Consider the following 22,515-nt stretch of genomic DNA (forward strand, 5'->3'; position numbering starts at 1 on the left):
CATGTTTAAAGCGGCGAAGACCGTTATACCTTAAGCGCCGGCTTTTTACAGCTGTATTAAAAAGCATAATTCCTAATGGTAAACATATCTTCAGAAATATTAGTATTTTTTAACAACCTTCGTTCAAGCTTGCATGCAATAAACACGTGTCATCTTCTTTGCGAACGTGTTTTAAGTTGGCTGAACACAGTTTTTGATACCTGTGTTCATTTACCTATTTCTCTAAAACCCTTGATCCCTCGGTCGCCAAAAATGGTAGCAAGCAAGTTAACAACACAAACTTTGGTTTTTCGATGGTGGAGCCGACGTATGTGCCGTTGCCATGGCAACATGAATAAATATAAACAGGCCTTTAAAATCGGTTTTGTTTATTTATAGAAAATCTAGTCATTAGATTTTCTTTATAATTGCATGCAACAAGCTTGTAACGATCCTCACAAGTTAACACCATTTTGCTAATAATTTAACAGAGAGATTTTTAATTATCCCTTGTTGAAGGTTCACTGGAACATCTAGAATTTCCTTTGTTAAAGTTCAATTATTTTCAATACTCCAGTTACCTATTTCCTTAAGTATTTTCGTGCCAAATTTCGTGAAATTCTAATGAGTGCTTTTCGAGTAATAGGCGTATTTCCGAGAGAGCAATTTTCATTCAATCGCAATTTTTTGACTTACTACGCATGCGCTGCATTTAACTGTGTTCTTTCGGTAACAAAGAAAAAGCTGAGAATTGCTGTGTTCTTTGCATCGTTAGCTTTTCTAACATATCTTTGTAATAAAAGACTAAAGCCATCAATACACTGGGTTTAATTATAGAGAAAAATAACCCAGATAGTGCGGGTGTTGAGTAAATAAAATGATCGCTGTATTGACGGCATGTTTGTTTTTTGCAATCCTTATGCGCGCGCTGAATTGCATCAGCAAAAGCGCGCGCGAAAACTATGTTCGGCCACCTTAATCAACTCTCTTCCCGTTTCTGAACTTGAACCATAATAATGCACCCGCATTTTACAAGGAAATAAAAATAGGGTAATTATGTAGGAATATTTGTTCGGGTAAAGTCCTCGATGGAAACTTCGTGCTCGAAGTAAACAGAAAAAAACACTCGTAGGCATAGCGAAATAAAACAGACCAGATCGTCGACGAAGCAAGATTTTTCTGGGGAAGGCATTGTCAAAACAAAACACCAAGGCCCAACTAGCCTCGCTTTCATGCACCTCGTTCCGGGCGACGGCCGAGTGGTCCGGCGTATTTCCATAGGGTGTATAGTTAATAGAGGAGGATGGTTATAAACTATGTCGGGAGGTATCTAGAGGAACATGGTCTGCGTAACTCTGCTTTAGAGAATAAAAAATTATCCGTCTTGAAAAAGTGCAGATCGGGGTTTGATTGTTTATTACATGTATTTGAGATGCTCCTTATTAAGGAGTTGTGACCTATGTAAAACACCCAAAAAGACTCTATTCGGGCCGGCAAACTTTTTACGTGACTCGGCGTCGTAGTACATGTACCTGATTGCAACATCGCCACATTCTTATTATACTAGTTAGTATCTCTGAGGAATTCTTTTACATTCATATTCGCAGACAATTTTATTTATCTTTGACTTGATAATGACGTTGAGCGAACGTCGAAACATCGTTGCAATTTTTTTACTTCTTTTTAAACTCTTAACCAGATGGTTCTAAGATTCTCAACAATTTTTTCGCGATATTTATAAAAATCCACATCTTGCTGTTGCTGTTCACTTAGACAAACAGCGAGTGTTAATACGTAGGGGATTAATGAGATGTATGGTGTGTAGGTGTATGTGGGAAATTAATGAGATGTATGCTGTGTAGGTATATTTGAGGGATTAATGAGATGTAGGCTTTGTAGGTATATGTGGAAGATTATTGAGATGTAGGATGTTTTGGTATATGTAGGGGATTGATGAGATGTAGGTTGTGTAGGTATATGTGGGCGGACTGATGAGATGTAGGCTCTCTAGGTATATATGAGGGATTAATGAGATGTAGGTATATGTAGGGGATTAATGAGATGTAGGTATATGTAGGGGATTAATGAGATGTAGGCTGTGTAGGTATATATGGGGAATTAATAAGATGTAGGCTGTGAAGGTGTATGTGTGGGATTAATGAGATGTAGGCTGTCTGGGTATATGTAGGGGATTAATGAGATGTAGACTGTGTAGGTATATGGAGGGGTATAATGAAATGCAGTCTGTGAGGGGATATTGGGGGGATATTTAGGGGGGTGGTTGAGGAAGAATACTTGATATATATCCAGGAGTTATTGTTTTAAGAGAGATCAAGAGAGATGTGTATATTGCAGTGGAGTTAACCAGCCGCCCAACCATCCGGGTGGTGTCGCACTTATAAAGCGAAAGAACAAAAGGCTTGATTGTGAGCCAATGAGAAAGCATTGACGTCATAGCCAAATCGGACAAACGAGTTTCTGACACCAGCTGGACTTGATTATTCAAAATGGCGGACATACCTTAATTTAACACTATAATATGCTAATTTGCCAAACATTCTTTATATGCACGCTTATGTTCTGTAACGGCTTTGTAATTTATGTTATACATAGTTATATATTAAAATACGCGTTCATCTTGTGTATCTTGAGTTAGAGTAGTCAGATTAAGCCTTGATTGATACGATTCGTTTAAGGTTCTCTCTGCCATTTAATTTTACCCGTTGTAGAGAATGGGCGGTTCAAATTCGTCGACAATGTCTAACGTCTACGAATGCCTGCGAGCGAAAACAACTTCCGGTGCCTCGCCGCCTAAAGCATCACAATTAGAAATACTGTACTAATTACTTGGTTTAGAGTGGGAAAGCCACGAGTGTCAAGACCTATCAACTCACCATATTCAAGCACACGACTGATGACGATGGCCTTTACGTGTTCAAAGCCTTTTGCTATACTGAAGAAGAAGATGCAAACGATTGCCGTGTAATAATGGAGAAGACGAAAAGGTATTGCATCGGCGAAGTAACGTAAACGAGATTGTTTCAGCAGGAAGGAAAAACTTCCTAATGAAACGCTCGACAACTTAATCGCTAGATTAAAAAGAAAGTAGGCAAAGAGCCGCAATTTATGTCATTTTTTACGGTTTTTACAGGATACTCTCATCTGCGTTTGATTGGTCTTGGGATAAAACAGGAGCAAAGCACAAAGCAGCCACTTAGAATGACAGACCCCATCTTAAGCAAGTGTATCAACATTCCAGCATCCGAGATGCAAATATAGGGATCTTAACAATGACGAAGGCGACGCCGAGGATAACGTCTTGTAAAATTGAATTTGTCCAGGATGCCTGTGGCTCTAAAACCTCGCTCAGGTTAAATATGTAATGACGGCGTTCAACTCTAATGGATATACGAAAAATTAGCAGTTCGACTCATCGTTTGCGTTCGCGGTTATTTTGCGCTGTTGTTTTGCAGAGGACGACTATGAAATGTACAAAGGTTTACTGAACACGCTTGTACAACCATTGTTTTGCTCATTAAACCTTTTGTTTGGTGGTGCTCATTGACGTCGTGGTTTGCTTCAGGCTCCGTCCATACTACGCCGGGGGAATTTAGAAACGCATGCAGCTTTATTTCTGCGGTTAAGCCTACGGTCCAGAGTAATCCGTCACGAAAACGGAGCTTTTCGTAAATGCTCTTCAAACCAGAGGAATCTGAAAACGCTGGCTTTGAGTTTTCGTGTGGACGGAAAACATTTTAAAACGGACCTTTTCGAACACGACAGGATCAGAAGAACCACGTGATTTCCCTGGCCGAGATTTCCTCGAACAAAAATATAAAACGACTGGTGGTTGTTACGTTTTTAAATTGCTCCGGTGTAGCTAGTGTGGACGGCCGGGCCTAAGCTTCCTAGGCTCCTAATGAAGTCAATAATCAGACGGCGTTCTTCAATGAGTCCAAAGAGTAAAAAATCGGAGGAGGTCCCGCCCAAAGGAGAAATGCACCATAAATAAACAGCGTAAACAAAATAAATATTTAGGAGTGGAACTCTCTCAGGACCTCGATCAAGTTTAATATTCGTTATATGTTATTAGTATTATCACGGACGTTAACTCGGCGGCTTAATAAAGTTTTACCTTACTTACTTTTGCTGTCGGATTTATCAGAAGGAACCTGCATCGTTGCCCCGAACACATTTAAGAAAATCTCTTGTTATTTATATGTAAAATACCATCTACATGTGTGGGATTGACATACCCAAACGGAAATTCATGACATCCAGATCTCGGGTATACAACTTATTTTCGAATACCAGGGTATGTGATTCGCATACCTAAAAGGAAATTCATGACATCCAGATCTAAGGTGTACAACGACAAGCCGCTCGTTTTGTTAAACATTTTTATTATCGAATACCAGTGTATGTGACCAGGCTCTTGAATGAGCTAATAATGATAACGCATCTCATTAAATCGGTTCTGCAACCATTTCTCGTTAAATCAGTTGTTATCAGTTCATATGGAACCAAGCCGGCTACTCACCTGATACATACTACTTCCGCGACGGTCGCTACTTGTAACATAAATAAAATAAATAACCTTTATTTACCCTCAGCAATGTTTATAGCACTAGTGCTAGTGGGGCCGAGCAAACAACTGAAACAAATAATTCAAACTGAACATAACACTGTTAAGAATCCCAACTGGCCGGAGGCAAACCAGTTGGCTATTTACAATCGCGGCGGAGGATTTGAACTCGGGGCTACCAAGAAACAAATCCAGGTAGTGGCCAGAGCGAACCCGGGACCGCTGGATTGCGAGTCCGACACGCTGACCACTTGGCCACGCTACCTCCTAACATGCAATATTTGTTAGATTTAGAACAATTAAGATTACAGAAAATGGATATCGGCGGATATGCTCTAGTGACGGTCATAACTTATTTCTTCTGTGATCTTTGGAGATCAGGTCCCTTGTCTACTCTCAGAGAGTTCACACGTATTTTATCGCGCTCCGCTACGTTGTATTTTACTCGGTTTTCACTTTTCAGTTCGTTAAAAATGGCTCTTACAAACGAGAATTCATCATCAATTGCATCTTTGGCTAGTCAACTACTTGAACACGAAGGATCAATTCAAGTGGTACGGAAATTTTAAAGATTTGATTTGTCTGGTCAAGACATAACTCGAGTATACGAAAGATGGCGAAATCTCAGAAGATCCAGCCGATAAAATGCTTTCATTCAAGGTGGGTGATATCATAGTGAAGTGGTATTCCTCAACTCATACCGTCCAAACCCAAGGGTCTGGTTACGCTATCTTGCGAGAAAAACTAGGCAACCTCTTTGCATCGAAGGAAACCTTCTTGCTCTTCAACCTAATTGTGACACTCAGCAATGTCCCCTCGCGGCCTCAAACGAGTCAACTGCGGTGGATTGCTCCTTCAACTCTTCGTAGAACCTGTAGTCTGTAACCCAGACTTTGCCAAACCCTTCCACATGCGAGGGTTGTTTTATGGTTATGAGCAATCTACAGAAAGTCGAGCAACAACGTAATGAACTTCAGCATCTTGTTCACTCGAAGGTAAATATGAAAATTACCAACAGTTCGTCACCTAGTCAAGAACGCCTAGTTCAGGAAAAGATTGTTCTTCAAAATGAGGCCAAGAAATTAAAAGAGCAGCTCGAATATGAACGTTTATCGAATGCAAGGGCATCAAACACAATAAAAACCCTAGATAATGAACTGGACAGCCTTGTTACAGCCATAAAACTATTAAATGATGACCAAACTCGGCCAACACCTACAAACACCGCGTCACCTCAGGTCGATAAAACGTCACCTACTCAAGGTGATGACCAGGGAGCTTAAGAAAATCACGACGGCAACGGCAACGGCAACGGCAACGGCAACGTCGCTAACCAAAAGGTTTGATGAGCCGAACAATGGCTGTGCACGTGCGTTATAATTCTTGGTACATTTCTTTGCCGTCCCCTGCAAAACAACAACGTGAAATGACTGAATTCCGCGTTGTCTGGAGAACGTGAACCACGACGGCTAATTTTCTAAATTTTTATTTCGAATTTATCGCTGTCTCAGATGCAGTTTTGTGATAGCTTTGACAGTGAGAAACAAAGTAAATGACGTTAGGGTACCGCGAGATTCGTAGGTAAAATATAAAATCATTTTTTAATCGACGTTGTCGTCGGCGTCGCCGTCGTGGTTTCTTAAGCTCCCCGATAACACGGGTTGGTTAACTGTTGGCGAGCGGCGGGTAGAAGCTAAATCAACCATCATTTTGGGCGGTTCGACGATTAAATATGTCGACACCAGAAGAATGAAATCTAAAGGGAAAAATGCGTTTCGCAAATGCTTCCCTGGTAGCTTCACGGAAGACATGAGGCATTATATGGTTCCAAGTTTAGCGAAAGATCTAGATTACGTGGTAATCCACATCGGAACAAACGACCTTAATCGAAATCCCCGCTCAGTAGCAAACAACATTATCGAATAGCAAATGAAGCTGAAGGCCCAGCTAAAAAAACACAAGGTTTTCGTCTCCAGCATTGTTTGTCGTCATGATTCCACACTCAACAACAAAGTGAGACAGGTAAACAATTTGTTGAGCTCGTCGTGTCATCAATATTCTTGGTCTTTCAACGACAATGAATGAGTTGCCAGTAATCGGATACCCGTGTTTACGCAAAGAACTCTGGGATCGTCAGGGGGCAAACATTGGAAGTCGCTAGAAGGAAATGTATGGCGAAAAAGTTGTTTCGACGCCCAAAAACATGGTTTTGGGGAGAGATCAACGTTTTTTTGCCGTTGTTTTATCGCGAATGGATTTTGGCAATGTTGATACATCGAAAATGGAAGTTTTTGTTTGAATAACCGTGAAATAAGTGATAAAATGTACCGATAAACTCCCTTTTGCTTGCGTGAGGTTTATTGTGAAATACATTGAAGAGAATATTGAAAATTTCAATACACGCCTGATCTCGAGAGGCTACCCGAAGCAAATGGTAGAAAAGACCCTCCGAGAAGTTAAATATAATGACAGAAAAGAAGCTCTAAAACAGAAATCGAAAACTGCAGGAGGAACTACTACCCTTTGTGTCGGGCAATTTCACTCAACTGTCAATACCAACCTTTGGAAAGCATAATCACGCACAGATGGCACTTTTAAATACAAATGCTCAGAGATATATTCAAGGAGCCACCCTTGATCTGTTATAGAAAAGGAAAATCACTGAAATACGTGCTTGTAAAAGCAAAACAAAGGCTTTGAGCAACACAGTAGCCACACAGCATGAGTCGCGCGGACTCATTTGTCATTAAATCAACCCCAGACAGTACAGTGATCGCCACCGGGCTTATTTCCAGTATTATTTGTATGATTGAGCTCTCAAATAAGCCAAAAGTAGCCTGTCCACGACTTAAAAGGCTTTACTGGGTTATTTCCTCTCGATTTATATCTAATTAACTTTGTAATATTTTCAGACCATTACGCGATGCAAGTTTCACAATAAACCTCACGCAAGCAACGGAGTTTATCGGTAGATTTTGTCACATATTTCACGGTTATTCAAACAAAAACTTACATATTCCACATATCAACATTGTCCAAATCCATTCGCGATAAAAACGACGGCGAAAAAGCGTTGATCTCTCTCAAAAGTCGTTTTCTTGTACCTCGAAACAACGTTTCGCCATACATTTCCTTCTAGCGACTAGCAATGTTTGCCCCCTGACGATCCCAGAGTTCTTCGCGCAAACACGGGTATCCGATTACTGGCAACTCATTCATTCAAACATTTTAGTGGGCACAGGTGGCCCAAGCTCGCAAATGAGCTTCCCTGACATACAGTACTACTCAGGTTAGGCTAGAGACGAAAACTAAAAAGGAGCATGAATAAAAATATTTTAAAAACCTACCCTTAATTGCTTCGGCCTTGCTTCAGCTGTGTGTGTTTCCTCGTTTCTCGTGAGGTTCCTAGGTAGATTAATGGCCCTTTTGGTGATTTGTTTACCTTCACTGCTATGTCCTCTATGTAAGAGGAAGAAAGGAAATGCAGAGGACAAAGCAGTGAACCTAAAAAATCACCTAAATTGCCATAAAACGGCCCACAACATTCAACATTCGCTCCTTTCGTGATCATCAAATGTGGCGCCCGCGTCTCAAATTTCCCGCTCTTTTGTCATCCTTGTACCAAGTGATAGAATGCATCCAATCAAATATAAATTTAAATATCGCTCCTCTCCCCTCCCCTCCCCTCCCCTCCCATCTTCGACTGAACTTCTCCCTGGAGGCTTTGCGAGTATATATCTTCGTTTCGCCGGCTTCGCCTCTTTACCTGTTAAATTTTGTTCTCTTTCATCAATACATAAGAGAGAGACGGAAAATAATTCCAGCAGCATGTCACAGGTTTGTTCAAATTGTGGTGGAAGTGACATCGACATTGATCAAGCTCGTGGCGATGCAGTTTGTATGGGATGTGGGTCCGTGCTCGAAGACAACATTATCGTCTCCGAGGTTCAGTTTCAAGAGAATAGTATCGGAGGTGCCAGTGCCATTGGACAGTTCGTCTCAGCCGAAGGTAGGAAGTCTGTTCTTCGAAAAATTCTATAGTAATCCGGAAAAGAAGTTGTCCTTATACAACTAGGTTTGTCTGAATCATCTTTTAATAAGACCGAAGACAAGCTAACGGTCGACTCAGGTGATCGTAAAATAGAAACTATCTACTTCCATTTTACACTTGAGTTTTTTTTTCTAACGGTAGATGTACATTTGTTTGTCTGAAAATATGCTTGATTTTTCTTGTCCTTTTATCTTCTCAAACTCTGACTCAGAGGAACATAATTTTGGAAGTGTCAGGAAGTTTATATTTTCTCGACGACACGTGGATGTGGCTCTCCTGTCGACTCTACAAACATTCTTTTTCGTATATCAAAGCGCCTTTTGGGTTAAAAAAGAAGAAGAAAAGATTTGTTACAAGTACCGGGAAATTTTGCGTTGATAGAAATGTGAGGATGGATACAGGATTTGAACTCAGGACAACCAGTGCGGCGAACGGCTTTGCAAGCGATGTTCATAACCATTTTGCCACGTAGGTCACGTGACTCGTCTAAGGTTAAAGAATTGTATTTATTGAAGACGCATGGCAGCGTGTAAAAGAGACAAAAATGGTGCTAGTGCTCTACCTGCTATTCGCGAAGCTAAAAGGATTTCGTTTATAGAAACTCGTGATACGGACAGTTCTGGATCTTTTTCTGGCTTTAATTCTTTAGTTAAAGTATGTACATAATTTTCAGATGTTTTAAATTGAGATCCAGGCCTCCACTGTTTTGCCATGGCCACCTCACAGAGTCATTGGAAATTCCATTGGGGAGTGGAGTCTGAAAAGCCAAATGGGAAAGTTTGAGGTTTGCCTTCAAAATATTCCCAAAAAGAAGGGTTTCAAACCAATAACTCTCCATGGGAGGAAAAGCTCTGTAGATATTTTCTAAAGTAACAAATTATCATTTTGTTTGGTCAGGAAACAAAGCAGGAGTTGGTTTGGGATCTGCATTTCGCCATGGACTTGGTCAGGAATCAAGAGCAGTGACCCTTGAAAATGGTATTTCAAGCTTACATTTCTAATCATATTTTCTCATCAGAGATATCCTATCTTTCCACAAATATTAATCATCAAGGTAATCCAGGGAGGAGTTCAGTCTTTAGATTGCTAATGTTTCGTAGATTACAAGTTCCAGACCATGAATTCCAGATTCTCGCCATGGGAGTGGGGATAAGTGATTTACTTTGGTTTCACAGACTGCAGACTCCAAGGAGAACAAAAATTGGTTCGAAAAATCGCATAGTTCGAGAAACTGGGGGTAAAATTACAGTGTTCGACTGAGGAGAGGGAAATGACTTTTGTTCAAGTTATCAGGAGATTAAAAAAAATGAGGGTTCGAGAAATCGGGATTCCACTATACATTGATTCTGCTGCACATGTAACCATGTCAGGGCAAGTCATATAAAAATTCATGAACATTACTTAAATTAACTTGATAGAATGACAGTGGCATAGAGGAAGCCTTTGTAAAAATTCCATCATTTGAAATGTTATGTAATATTCTCCTCTCCAGTAAATGGTCCAATTAATACGATCCTTGCCAACTCTCAAAAATTAAATGGGAGTCATCAGGATACAGACTGGATATCCTGGTATAATTTGTATACTAGGTCATCAAATCTCCCACTGTACAAAGGAAAGAGCGTGAACTATTAAAATATGTATTTTCACACCTAATTTAGCAATTTGGGATATTTGATGTCAGTGTCTGTCTGGTTGAATCAGTAGAGAATAATATTCTCGTTACCCTGTTTTGGGGGATCAACAAGGGGTACAGACTGTACCCACATGGCAATCTCCCAGATTTCTTTTTTTTTGGGGGGGGGGGGGGGGGACTTTTTCAGACATTTTCAGACGATGATGGCAATGTATTATGTATACTATCTAGAAATCTTGACTTTTGTTTGACTTTGTCTTTAGGGAAGAGAAGAATAAACACTGTAGGTCACCAGCTGCAGATGAATCAGCATTGTATTGACACTGCTTACAACTTCTACAAGCTGGCAGTCAACAAGCGTCTTACCAGAGGCAGGCGAACAAATCATGTTGTGGCAGCGTGTCTGTACCTTGTATGCAGAACAGAGAGAACTCCACATATCCAAAATAAATTTCAATATTTATACTGTCCTGTACTAAATGGCATTCACAATAAATCATTTCTTTCAATACGTACTATTCACAGATTGTGCTGAGATTAAGAAGCTAAAGGTGTTATGTGCAAATGAAAGGGAAATTTATAATTATATATAACCTTCAAATTTAACTTTCTTGCTCAACAAGCCTTGTACATACATACATACATACATACATACATACATACATACATACATACATACATACATACATACATACATACATACATACATACATACATACATACATACATACATACATACATACATACATACATACATACATACATACATACATACATACATACATACATACATACATACATACATACATACATACATACATACATACATACATACATACATACATACATACATACATACATACATACATACATACATACATACATACATACATACATACATACATACATACATACATACATACATACATACATACATACATACATGTAACCTTTGTTAAAGGTCAAAAAATATTTAGCCAAGAGGAAACACCCCTCTTAAGTAAGTGGGGACATTTAAAATAATTTTTTAAACTCACTAACTATATTGCCTAATAGATTATTAAAAATGCCTATCTACTATTAACTTCCACCTGTTTGTGTCCTCTAAACCTCACTATCAAGCTGAATTTTAATATAATTATTTAAAGTGGCCTATTCAGGATAATTCATTTTTTACTAGACATTGTTTGACATCCCTCTGTTAGTTTTTCAAACCTCTTACCATTTCACCTGTCTTCCTCTCTGATTACCTGTAGTGCATAACAGAACTGGCAGCATGGTGTAAATAACAGTTACTAATGTTTTATGTCCTGTGGAAAGGTTTAACTTAAATGAAATAGAATTTTGTAGTGTGGAATGGACAATTTAACAACCTTGACACTGTACAGACATGTTGCTGGATTTCAGTGATGTTTTACAGGTACTAGGTTAATCATGCTTTGATAGTGGCACTGAAAGTCAGTTTAACTAATAGTTTTCGTTATCTTATGTAGAGTCTGAGGTATTATTATTCTGGATATCGCATGTTTACAATTCTTTGTAATATTTAAAATAAATCATATGTTGTCCTACAAAATTTCATCCCCCGTGCTATGGAAACTTTTTTTTTTGGTTCACTGACCTCTTTCCTATCCCCCTTGGGTACTGTAATTCAAGTTCAGTGATTAGCTTTGACTCCCTTCCTTCTTCTTCCCTCTGAATGTAAGCCTTCCTTGGTCAATTGGTATGGATATATTTCTTCATGGAACCTGACACATTATTTTCGTAATATCCAGTTAAAGTTACTGTGTACCCTCAGGGGTGTCTCCAGTACAATGGACGTATTGCCTTGCAGTTACATCACAGATACAGTACTGTAAACCCTATGTATCAAATTGAAGCTTATAAATCTGGCTATTCAAAAGTGTTACTTGATTTTCTGATAAATGAATTATAGAATGAAATCATGGTGATCATGGCTGCCTTTTCTTTTTGATTTGTGTGATCCTTATTAAACTGAGCTTCCATTATTTGACAGATTGATGTTTTCACCCTTGGTAGAGCATACCTAAAGCTGGCTCAAGAACTTTACATTAACCTGCCTGCTGTTGGTAAGGTCATGAGAAAATCACAATAATTCAGATTGCTTTCTACTGAACTTTTTACTTAACTTAAGATCTTTTTTTATGGAGACAGTGGTGTCCATTAATCTCAATGGTTTACGTAACTGTGTTCTTGAACATGACTGTGCTATGATATATAACCTATAGAGAAAAGACTGAAATTGGTCACTGTTAGGGATAAAGTACATTAGTATTTATAGAGTGCTTATACTGCACTTCAGATCCCTGCCTGTACATCCATCGTTTTGCCCATAAGTTGGAATTTGGTGAGAAGGAGCACGATGTTGCTGTGACAGCTTTGCGGCTTGTGTCCAGAATGAAGAGAGACTGGATTCATCATGGCAGACGACCTTCAGGCCTTTGTGGAGCAGGTTAGTGCTTAATGTTCATTTGTTATGTACTCTTAAACTGCAGATTGGCGGCAGTTAAATGTGTGCAACTTTGCTTATGAAAATGATGAGCGTATGTTTAAAAACAAGGTGCCATGGGCATGCTGCCTCCATTTACTCATGTCAGAAATCACTAATGATAAAGCACTCAGAGGCCCTTTCAGAAATTTCCTACTGAACAAATGTTTGCTAGTCCATCTTGTAGTAATACTTGTATGACAATGCATTTATTATCATAACTTCCTTTTTCATTTCATTGTTTAATCTGTTTTTCATTCAGTTTATAAGCTGCTTTTGCTACTTTTTAGTGTTAGCACCCACCTTCTATGAAATGGTTATTAGTTCATTCCCTATAAGTGTCTCCTAATTGTAAGAGGTTTGATTGCATTGCATCAGTCTTCCTTTATTTCATATCAGCTCTCTTAGTTGCTGCAAGATTACATGGATTTAACAGAACCGTGCGTGAAGTTGTCAAAACCGTTCGCATCAGTGATACCACTATACGAAAGAGGTTGGGTGACTTCCGTGACACGCCCTCCAGTCAGCTGACCATTGATGAATTTCAGACCATTGATCTTGAGGAGGAGCAGGATCCTCCGTCATTCACACAGGCCAGGAAAAGAGCAAAACAACAGCTTGAGGAGCTGAACAAACCAGAAATTGCTTCAGAACTGGAACAATTCCAGAACTCAATTGAGAAAATTTTAGGCATTGATTCCAAAAAGGACAAACCTGTCCCAGTAGATGAAAGTGGAAATACTAATGATTCAAGTAGGACTTTGGAACAAGATGTTACAAGAGATGCTAGTAGTGACACTTCACTTGTGGTTCCTCCCTTTGGCATAGCAGATCTGATGTCAAAGATTGACAATGTAGAAGGTACTTGAAACTACACTGAAATGGTCTTTGGGTTCCACTTCCAGCCACATTTGGAAGTCCAGCGAAAAGGTGGAAATCGAGCTTTAAGAGCTGGTTTTTCATCTTTCACGTTGTTGTGTTCAAGATCTTTTCCTTGGCACAGTTTTGTCTAGTATATTAGTATAAATCTACTAGCATTCTATCATGAATGCCATTCTCTGATTGGCTATGCTACTCACTATCTATTCTGTGATAGATAGTGAGTAGCGTAGCAGTGTGACCTTGTTAACAAAATGACAGCTATTTCTTGGCATTTTCGAAGTGTCTATGAAGAGGATTTAGATAGAGTTTTGAACGAATAGTAGATTTATACTTAAACAATTATTCGCTCTTGATCTCTATGCATGATAGTTGACTCAGGCTGCTCCCTTGTCAACCATCACACGTTATAGTTCACCACTAAATTTTCTCTGATTCTTTTTGGTTTAAATTGATCACATGATGCGATAGTGTTCATCTGTGAAGAGACACTATCAGCCCATAGTGCCTGTCCGAGGAAAACACCCAGATGGATAGTACTCGTCTGTGAAAATATTTCTGTAAACAAGCGGGCTTATAGAAAATAAACGATTGAAGTGTATTAAGAGAGTTTCTGTTTGTTTTCCTTTTCAAATTTTACATTTGGCTTTCACGGCTTTCGTCTTAAAAAAAAGTTGAAAATAATTCAATGTGATTTTTGAACTGGCGCATGGAAGAACATTTAGTGGTGAACAATAAAGACAATAGAGTGTTTATGTCTCAGAACTATTGGTCTGACAGTTGCCCAGTGGAAATTTGATGTTCTTAAAACTAGCATATTTGCCCTTGAAGCTTCGCTTCTTGGGCAAATATTTGTTTAAAGAACATCAAATTTCTGCAGGGCAACCAGCACCCGATAGTTCCTCGACAGAAACACTCTATTGTTTAAATAGCAATCTCGAGCTCATAATCAAATTGTTTAATATAAACACACCTAATTGGATGTTTTCTGGCTGGAACACGATAAAAGTGCACGTGAAAAAATGGTCCACTTTCAGGAGGTTCAAATTGTCATACACTGAAATAGGAAATATGACACTTCACTCATCAAGATGTCATGGGTGTGAAATGATATCTATCGTGGAGTTGTCAATTTATCAATTCTATAGAAGATGGTATTCCATGTTCTCTATTCAGTTGGTTTACTAAGAAAATAGCATGCATGTTTGAGGTTGAGAAAAACTGCAGCTGCTAGTGAATGCTCAAGCGGAATGGGAGCGTATTCAGCCTCGAAATTGCACCTTAAATGGGCAGCACTAAACCAGGCAAGTTAATGGAAATGATAATCATTATCATATTGCAGATAAAGCAGAAGAAGACCAAGAGAGTGAAGAACTCGATCTAACAGGCCTGGATGAAACAGAACTGGATAAAGTAATTTAAATCCCCCACCCCCCTTTCTTTATTATGTCAACAGACACATCCTCCTCACCAGCCTCCAGTCATATTTTAGCATACATGTCTATTTTCCTTAGCCTAAAAGAAACACTATTGTAGTAATTTAAGACCCAAACGTAAATTAATACACAGGTTGGGTCACTTGTAACTAAGTTACCTGCCAAGTTTACCAGCAAAGTTGATTCATCATAGGTGAACTTCAGCTTTATTGACATCTGTATGCAGGGGTTTGGGCATGGGGAAAATTGACCAGCTGTGAGGATGATTTTGCCCGTCTGGTTTGACCATCTGGGGAAAGATTTCTTTTGAAGAAGTTCCATTCTATTCTTGTCCGCCTGTGTAAACCAGTTGCCCTCCTGTTCAAAGCATTAATGAAATCAAGCTATATCTCTACTCTACTCTAGCTGTAAAGGTCGCACAAGCCTATCTTAATTCAATCAGCTAAACTTAACTTGCTTAAAATTTTTGCACACTTATCATGCACTTTGCTGGCTGAATTTAGCTATATAAGCTCACGAATGGCATGATATTTTATCTCAAGCTCAGTTATTGTCCTTGTGCTTCATTGTTATACAGAAACACTTTTCTCTATCTGTGGGTCTCTCATTTAGTCATGATCAGCCTTGGAGTCTTAAAGCTTGAACTCTCTTTGTGTCGTAACTCCGTTAATTTCAACAAGCAGTGACGAAAAAAGCAATGGAGAATTTTGATAAACTTCCCTTAACTGTTTTTTCAACTTGTTGTTTGGCTTGTTTTTAGTGCCTCTTAAATGAACAAGAGATAGAAATAAAAACAAAGCTGTGGATGGAAGAAAACAAGGATTATTTAGAAAAACAAAAAGGTGACTATGAAGCTGAATTTGAGTAGTGTCTCTCTAAGGGACCAACCACCCCATCTTGTGTTCTGTTAACACACTTGCTCCAGAAGTAGAGGTTTCCTTTAAGGTAAGTCTTTTGCTCAATTGCTAACCTGTAAAGTTTGCGGGATTATTTCTTTTGTAGAAAAGGAGGAAAAGGAAGCACGAGAGAGAGAAGAAGGAAATAAACAAGAACCAAAAAAGGTCCTCCTCCTTTACACTTTTTGCAGACAGCCTACAGTAATAGAGCGGCTTTTAACGGAGTGTCGTAAAACCAAAACCAAAGTAATGGCTCTGGCTTATCAGAAATTACAAGCAAACCACTGAACTAGTCGGAACTCGAAGCAAATACATGTAGCTGGTGCAAAGCGCGGTAAAACGTGTTTGAACGAGTCACGATTGGATTACCTCCGATTGGATGACAAAGTCCTGCGATTTTTTTTTAAGCCAGTCGTTTTAGTGTTGCAATACTCGGTATAATGCAAAATCAAAGGAATGCAAATTGTTTTTGACACTCAAGTGAAAGCTGCTCTCAACAAAAAATAGACAATTTTAGTATGATTACAACACACAGACGCTTGAAAAAATGGTCAATGCCTGGGTAAACGTATACAAAGTTTCCATCCAAGACTTAGCTCCCTCAATCGTGTCTACATTAAATACTAAATTATAGTATTGGAAACTAAATTTTGACAGCAAACCTTTTCGATATCTCTAACTCACAGACGCCCAGCTTGCCATTTCGTGTTGAGCTTTCTTGTTCTGGTCCAGTACGAGACGCCTCCATAAGATCGCGGACCGATTTCCCTTTTTTATTCTCTTTTTTATCATCAACTTTTGACACTGGGAAAATTTTCCACATTTCGAGAACGTGAAATTCTAAATAACCGAAGTCGCATAAGAGGGATCCAGCTGTATTTGGATTTGAAAGTGTTAGCTATAAAATTATATCTCTGCCACGCCATTCAAACTGATAAGAAACAAACAGCTGAGATTTCAATGATTCGTCAAAACAGACGTCTTTTCTCTTGCTCTCATACCGAACTCGTGTAAGAGAGGTTTATGAAATTCGCGCCAAAAAAATTACATACTGACAGCGTGCTGCAGAATTGGCCAGTGATTAGCTAAGCAAGAGTAGACTTACCTTGACCTATAAAGGGCAAAGCCATCAGAATGGAATCTCGAATCACGGCTATCTCATGCTCAGGGGATTACATAGAAGTAAAACCACGGAAGTCTCTCCACTAAGACTGAAACTCTTTTACCGACCTACGTCTGAACATTTCAATTCGCAGATTGTGTTCCCCCTCCCCCGCTCCGCCAAAAAAGGCATGGTGTTTGTCTGTCTGCTGTTTTTTTTTTTTTTTTTTTTTTTTTTTTCGTTTGTTTTGTTTTATTTTATTTCATTTTATTTTATTTTGTTTTTTTTTATTATTATTTTCTTCTCATAGTTGAATTTTAACTAACGTCAGTCTTGTGCTCCCACAGAAAAGAAAACCTTACAAGAAAAAAGTTCCAACCGGACCAGCAAATACTGCTGGCGAGGCTATTGAAAAGATGCTGGTAGAAAAGAAAATCTCTAGTAAAATAAACTACGAGGTACTAAGGGATCTGGAGACGAGCCAATCCAGTAGGCCCTCTACACCAGTCACACCTGTTCCTAAACCGGTTTTACCACTCAAACAGGAATTTATAACGCTGCGCGTACCAACTAGGACCGGAGGAAGAAAGCGGTCAGTCTCTAATGGTTATATATTGCAAGGTTTTCTGTGGAATACTTGCAGGTATTTCACGGAGAAGTAATGATCTGGGATAGCCCTAATACGCAGAGGAGGTGATCGTCTTAGTAGGATTGCGTTACATTCCATCTAGAAGACAGCTTCCTTGTTAACAAGCCTTACTCAGTGTTCCAGATAAGTGAAGGGTCTCAGTTCAAAAACCCGTCAAGGTCAGCTACATGACCCGATAAATAAAAATAAAATTTATAATGATTTGGTGGCAGCAGTGGGAATTGAGCCGTTGGAATTTTTTATTGACATCCTGCCTTGAAAACCTATCTGAACCCTGCTTACTTAGTTTTTGTTCTTCTTTGTAATTCTTAGAGACTCTTCTACTCCTGCTGCTTCGCCTTCGGATACCTTCAAGAAACCAAAGGTAGGTGTACGCCTAGATGTTGTCATTCTGTAATTTTCACGCCCAACAGCAACCTGGATCCCAGGCTCTCTCTCTCTCTCCCTTGCCTCCCTTGTCGTTGAGGAGAGAGGCCCTGGTTGTTCTTCTCGTAGCCTGCGAACAGGCTCCTGGTGAGCCTTGTCCTCCCCAGTCCCCGCCCCGATCGCTTCGCTCTCCGAATTCTTCGGTTTCGCGCTTGCCGAAATTTTTTTCCGTCCTCGCCGGGAGCCTGTTCGCAGGCTACTCTTCTCGATAACAAGGGAGGCAAAGGAGAGAGAGCCTGGGATCCAGGTTGGCTCAACAGTGAAAGTCAGTTTAGCCCAAAAATTTAAAACTTTATTTTACGTTAGCCTGTTCCAACTCTCGGTCCTGGAACAGGTTACGTTTTCGTTGGCGGTAGGACTTACGTTGGTAAAACTGCAGCACGACTTGGATTCAAACTATGTTGGTACCGTTAGGTGACTTTTGTACATTCAATTTACCATGTGGTTTTATTGTTTATTGGCATCCAGCTCGTTCAGTCCCAAAAGCCAGTTAAGGTGGAAGCAGTTGACAAAGAAGTCGTCATTGAAAGCGGCCCCGTGGAGTATGAAAAGACTGACGAATCTAACCCCATGGGAGAGGAGGACGAATTTGACGAACTGGAAGAGGAGGACGAAGAACCAGTCAGCGCCGTACATCTCATGGGTCATTTGTATGAAGCAAGTAAGTCCCCGTCTTGTGTTACTTAGAGTCCGACTAATTGCATTTCAAGAGAATGCAGCTGCCGGGTTGCTACTGGTCAGGGGAAAAATTCTCCGGGGTCATGGAAAAGTCAGGAAATTTTATTTTGTGCCTGGAAAAATTGACATTTTGAAGTAAAGTCAGGGAAAAATAAGGGGATAGTCAGGGAATTATGAAAAGTGATGTCTGTGGTAATGATCGGTGTGTTTTACTCAAGGTTTCGCAAGAGCAACAATGGAGTTTTCGCCAGCAAAATTTTGAAACACGAATGTAAAACGAAAAAAAGCAACTTGAATTTAACTTGGGGAAAGTTTAGCTCTTGCTCAAGGAGAAAGATTTGTCTTTGCATAGTTTTTACTTCGTTGGCCTTTCGTCAAGATATAATAAGCTTAGGGGATCTATCAGAAAAAAAACAACTTGTAAGCCAGTCTTCATGATCATTCTGTTTCGATAAGAAAATAGATATTTTGAAGGAGCTCAGTCACGGTATTTTGAGCTATTTTGACCACGTACAGAATTACCTTTATAAAGAAGGAAACCTGAAAATAATAATATACTAAGATTGAAAAACACCAAAGAGATAACAAAAAACCATAAAGAAAAAAAATTGGAAAATTTAGCCTCAAATTTTCAAGATGCGCAAACTGTAGCTTAGCTACTTTAAAACGTTTTGGATGAAGCAATATTCTTGTCATTTTCCTTGCAGATCTCGATGAAGAATATGGCGACTTTGACGATTACGAGTAATCTACGCTGCTTCCCATTCTGGTTCAGGCGGGAATCCTGTTTCAGGCAAATTCATTGAAACAGAGTGCTTCGTCGGCGTATGCTCTTAAAAGCAAAACCTGAAGTAGTTTCCCGCTCCTTCTAACCAATCCAGAAAGTTTCGGGAGCCGAAAGTTGTTGCGGCGTCGAAAGCACACGTCATGTTACCAAGCAACCAAAGTGGCGTAAACCGCTGGTTCAGGTAGTCGACACCAGAGATAAGACAGAACTCGGACTCTTCTCTGAGTGTCTGCACTGTGGGCAAGTTTCTGAGAAGATATCCCGTTTATTTTATCGCATGCACTGACGACTTGTCCACAATGATGAACACGGTTTGTTCCTACGAATGAACAGGTGGTGTGGAAAAGTCGCGGAGAATACAGAGCTAACGGCTCTAGATCGGTGGTGAACTTGGCCGATAAAACCAAGGAGGAATATGAAAAAAACAGGCATTTCAGCAGTACTCCTATGAATTGGATACATCTTTAATGTGAACACGGGGAGCACTTCACCTCCCGTCCATACATGGCGAACACGTAATATCTCCAGTGTGGACGCAAAACTGCCCTGTACAAATGAAAATTCGAATAGCTAACAGTATGAGGCCCCGTCCACACTACGCCGGAGAAATTTGAAAACGGAGGTTACACTCTGAAAACCCATCGAATGTTTTCCGTCCACACTACGAAGGAGGAATTTAAAAACGCAACAATCACCGGTCATTTTGGATTTGTGTTTGAATAAAACTCGGGCAGGGAAATCACGTGATTATCGTGACGTCATCGTTTTCGAAATGTTTTGTGTCTATACTAAAACGAAAATCCGGCGTTTTCAAATTTCTCCGATTTGAAGCGTGTTTTCGAAAAGCCCCGTTTTCGAGACGGATTACGGTAGAAATATAAAGCCGCATTTTCAAATTGCTCCGGCTATGTGTGGCCGTGCCTAAGAGAACGAATTCCTTTTATTGTCGATTACTCCTACCTTTCAGTAAGGGTTGATGCATTTTTAATTAAACTATACCCAAGCAAGGTTGATATCTGATATTTTTATCAACTATCAGGGACAAACTTCTGAAAGGAGTTTTACACGGAGGAATGGCTCGAAATATTTCCCATACCGCTGTAACTTTTTCTCAGAGAAAGGAAGCTGCCATAGCGCTTGGCGCACGGAAATATTATTCTAAATGTGCTCAAGAAACTAAATTACAACACCCAATCAATTTCCATCACAAACATTCAGTGTTAATTGCTTTAATTCTTTTCAGCTAGATCTTCATGGCAACCTATTGTGTAAGCGAGCCATTTTCACTGTATACTCAAGAGGAAAGTTTACGAGGTTCACCTGAAACACCGCTTAGTTCCTTATTAAATTTGTCACAATGAATGGAGAAGATTGAGTCGATGTCACTATTTGTGACAGTAATTGATTACAGCTCGTGTAATTTTACAAGTTTCAGCTAAAAGTAAAAGATAATTTAATTTAGAGCGGCCTAATCAAACTGAAGGACGTCTTTGTTGGGAAAACAACCGGTTCTTTCACTAGTTGTTTCAAAGCTTTTAAAGTAACCTGTCTGTAAATAATTTATTAGGGCGATCGCCATGAAATTATTTATTTTACTAGAACAAAACAAGAAAATATATTTCTAACAGACATTGGGTAGTGGTCTTGTAAAAATTTTGTTTAGTGGAACCTAAATCCATGCAGAATTTAGTGCCTGGTGTATTATTTAAAAGAAAAGAAATAGAGTAAATAAAATTATTTATACTTCTACGGTCGTTGAGTGTCAGGATCTCTTGGAACAGCTGCAAAATACTGCTGACATTTTGCCAGAGTGAATGAAACCTTTTCATCAGATGACTTTCTCGTGATCGATGTTGGGAGTGCCCGTTAGACAAAAAAACGAAAAACAAAAACCTTCATCATCTACAGTAGATAAAGCTTGTCATTTTTGAGCAGAATGTTCAGCGATGATTCAAGAGTTGAGAAACACACATTCAGCAGAATCTTTAAATTTTAATCTATTGCTCAAGAAAATCCTTTTTTTTCCCAGATGTTTGTGTACGCTGGGTGGTAAATTCTTGCCTAAATTATCTATCAAATGTGAACAGCCTCAGCCCCGGGCCTCAACTTGTCTTTCGATATTCAAGTCGATTTTGCAAACTGTGCAGCGAGGAAATGTGATAACTTATTTATTATATAGGTTTACTTTCAATAGAAATTATTTTTTTAGAAAATGGATTGGAATATGTGATCATACCACCTACAGCAGTAAAATTTGGTTCGTTCTTCCAGCGACTGCTCGCTCCTCTTTCGTGGAGGGGTACACGCGCGAAGAGTGATCTGCGTTCACTAATGCTATTGCAGCGCATCTGAAGCAAATTGATGTCATTACAGCCCTCGTGAAAGGTTTTTTTCAAATTTTGGTAATTCAGCCAAAGTAAATATGTTCAGCCCTACACTACGATGATAGAATTTATCGCGATGGGATTTGCAAATATGATGAGTAGTTTTCCTCTCACAAATTAAACTTGGCACCATAGCAGCCGCCTGAAGTTTATTTTGTGACCCGGGGTCACGAAACACTTCAAAATTTTTTTTTTATTGTCAAACACCTGTCAGGGCGGATTTAATAGGCACAGAACGCTTAAAAAAAAAAATTGCTAAACCTCCTTTTTTCTCATAGCTTGATGCATTCCACTCTGTAAAGGCTAGAGATATTAAGCATGAAATACGAATTTTACATTTGCCGCATTAAAAGTTAAAAGATTGCAAACACTTCCAAAACAAGATCGAAAACCACCACACCCAGCGATATGACAATTACAGTCAATTTGTTGGCAAGGGTTTTATTCTTCCTTTAGATTTCACATGTTACACGTTTTTTCAAGAAACTGAAAAATCGAGATGGAAATTCAATAGGAGT

The 22,515-nt window shown here is 39.3% G+C and overlaps 2 protein-coding genes across 4 annotated transcripts in view; one reads left to right on the plus strand and one right to left on the minus strand.

The window, feature by feature from the left end:
* The window catches only part of LOC110061010 (polycystin family receptor for egg jelly-like), a 353,714-nt gene that overhangs the window by 187,637 nt on the left and 143,562 nt on the right, over positions 1-22,515 (minus strand). The window lies entirely within an intron of this gene.
* On the plus strand, positions 8,294-21,367 carry LOC110043287 (transcription factor IIIB 90 kDa subunit-like). 3 transcript variants are annotated; one of them, XM_020748728.2, is made up of 14 exons: positions 8,294-8,573; positions 9,513-9,593; positions 10,515-10,688; positions 11,640-11,671; positions 12,269-12,341; positions 12,575-12,724; positions 13,160-13,621; positions 14,982-15,052; positions 15,836-15,917; positions 16,078-16,136; positions 17,421-17,665; positions 18,035-18,086; positions 18,617-18,809; positions 19,534-21,367. In XM_020748728.2, the coding sequence occupies exons 1-14, from the start codon at positions 8,393-8,395 to the stop codon at positions 19,572-19,574; spliced, it is 1,896 nt and encodes a 631-aa protein (XP_020604387.2). In that variant the 5' UTR covers positions 8,294-8,392; the 3' UTR covers positions 19,575-21,367. The 3 variants fall into 3 exon arrangements, with proteins under 3 accessions (XP_020604387.2, XP_089147796.1, XP_089147795.1); XM_089291670.1 differs by lacking the exon at positions 8,294-8,573 and adding an exon at positions 9,117-9,269; XM_089291669.1 differs by lacking the exon at positions 8,294-8,573 and adding an exon at positions 9,284-9,399.

This window comes from Orbicella faveolata, unplaced genomic scaffold (genome assembly GCF_042242905.1).
Source record: "Orbicella faveolata isolate gen_17 unplaced genomic scaffold, um_ofav_v1 contig_24, whole genome shotgun sequence".
NCBI lineage: Eukaryota > Metazoa > Cnidaria > Anthozoa > Scleractinia > Merulinidae > Orbicella > Orbicella faveolata.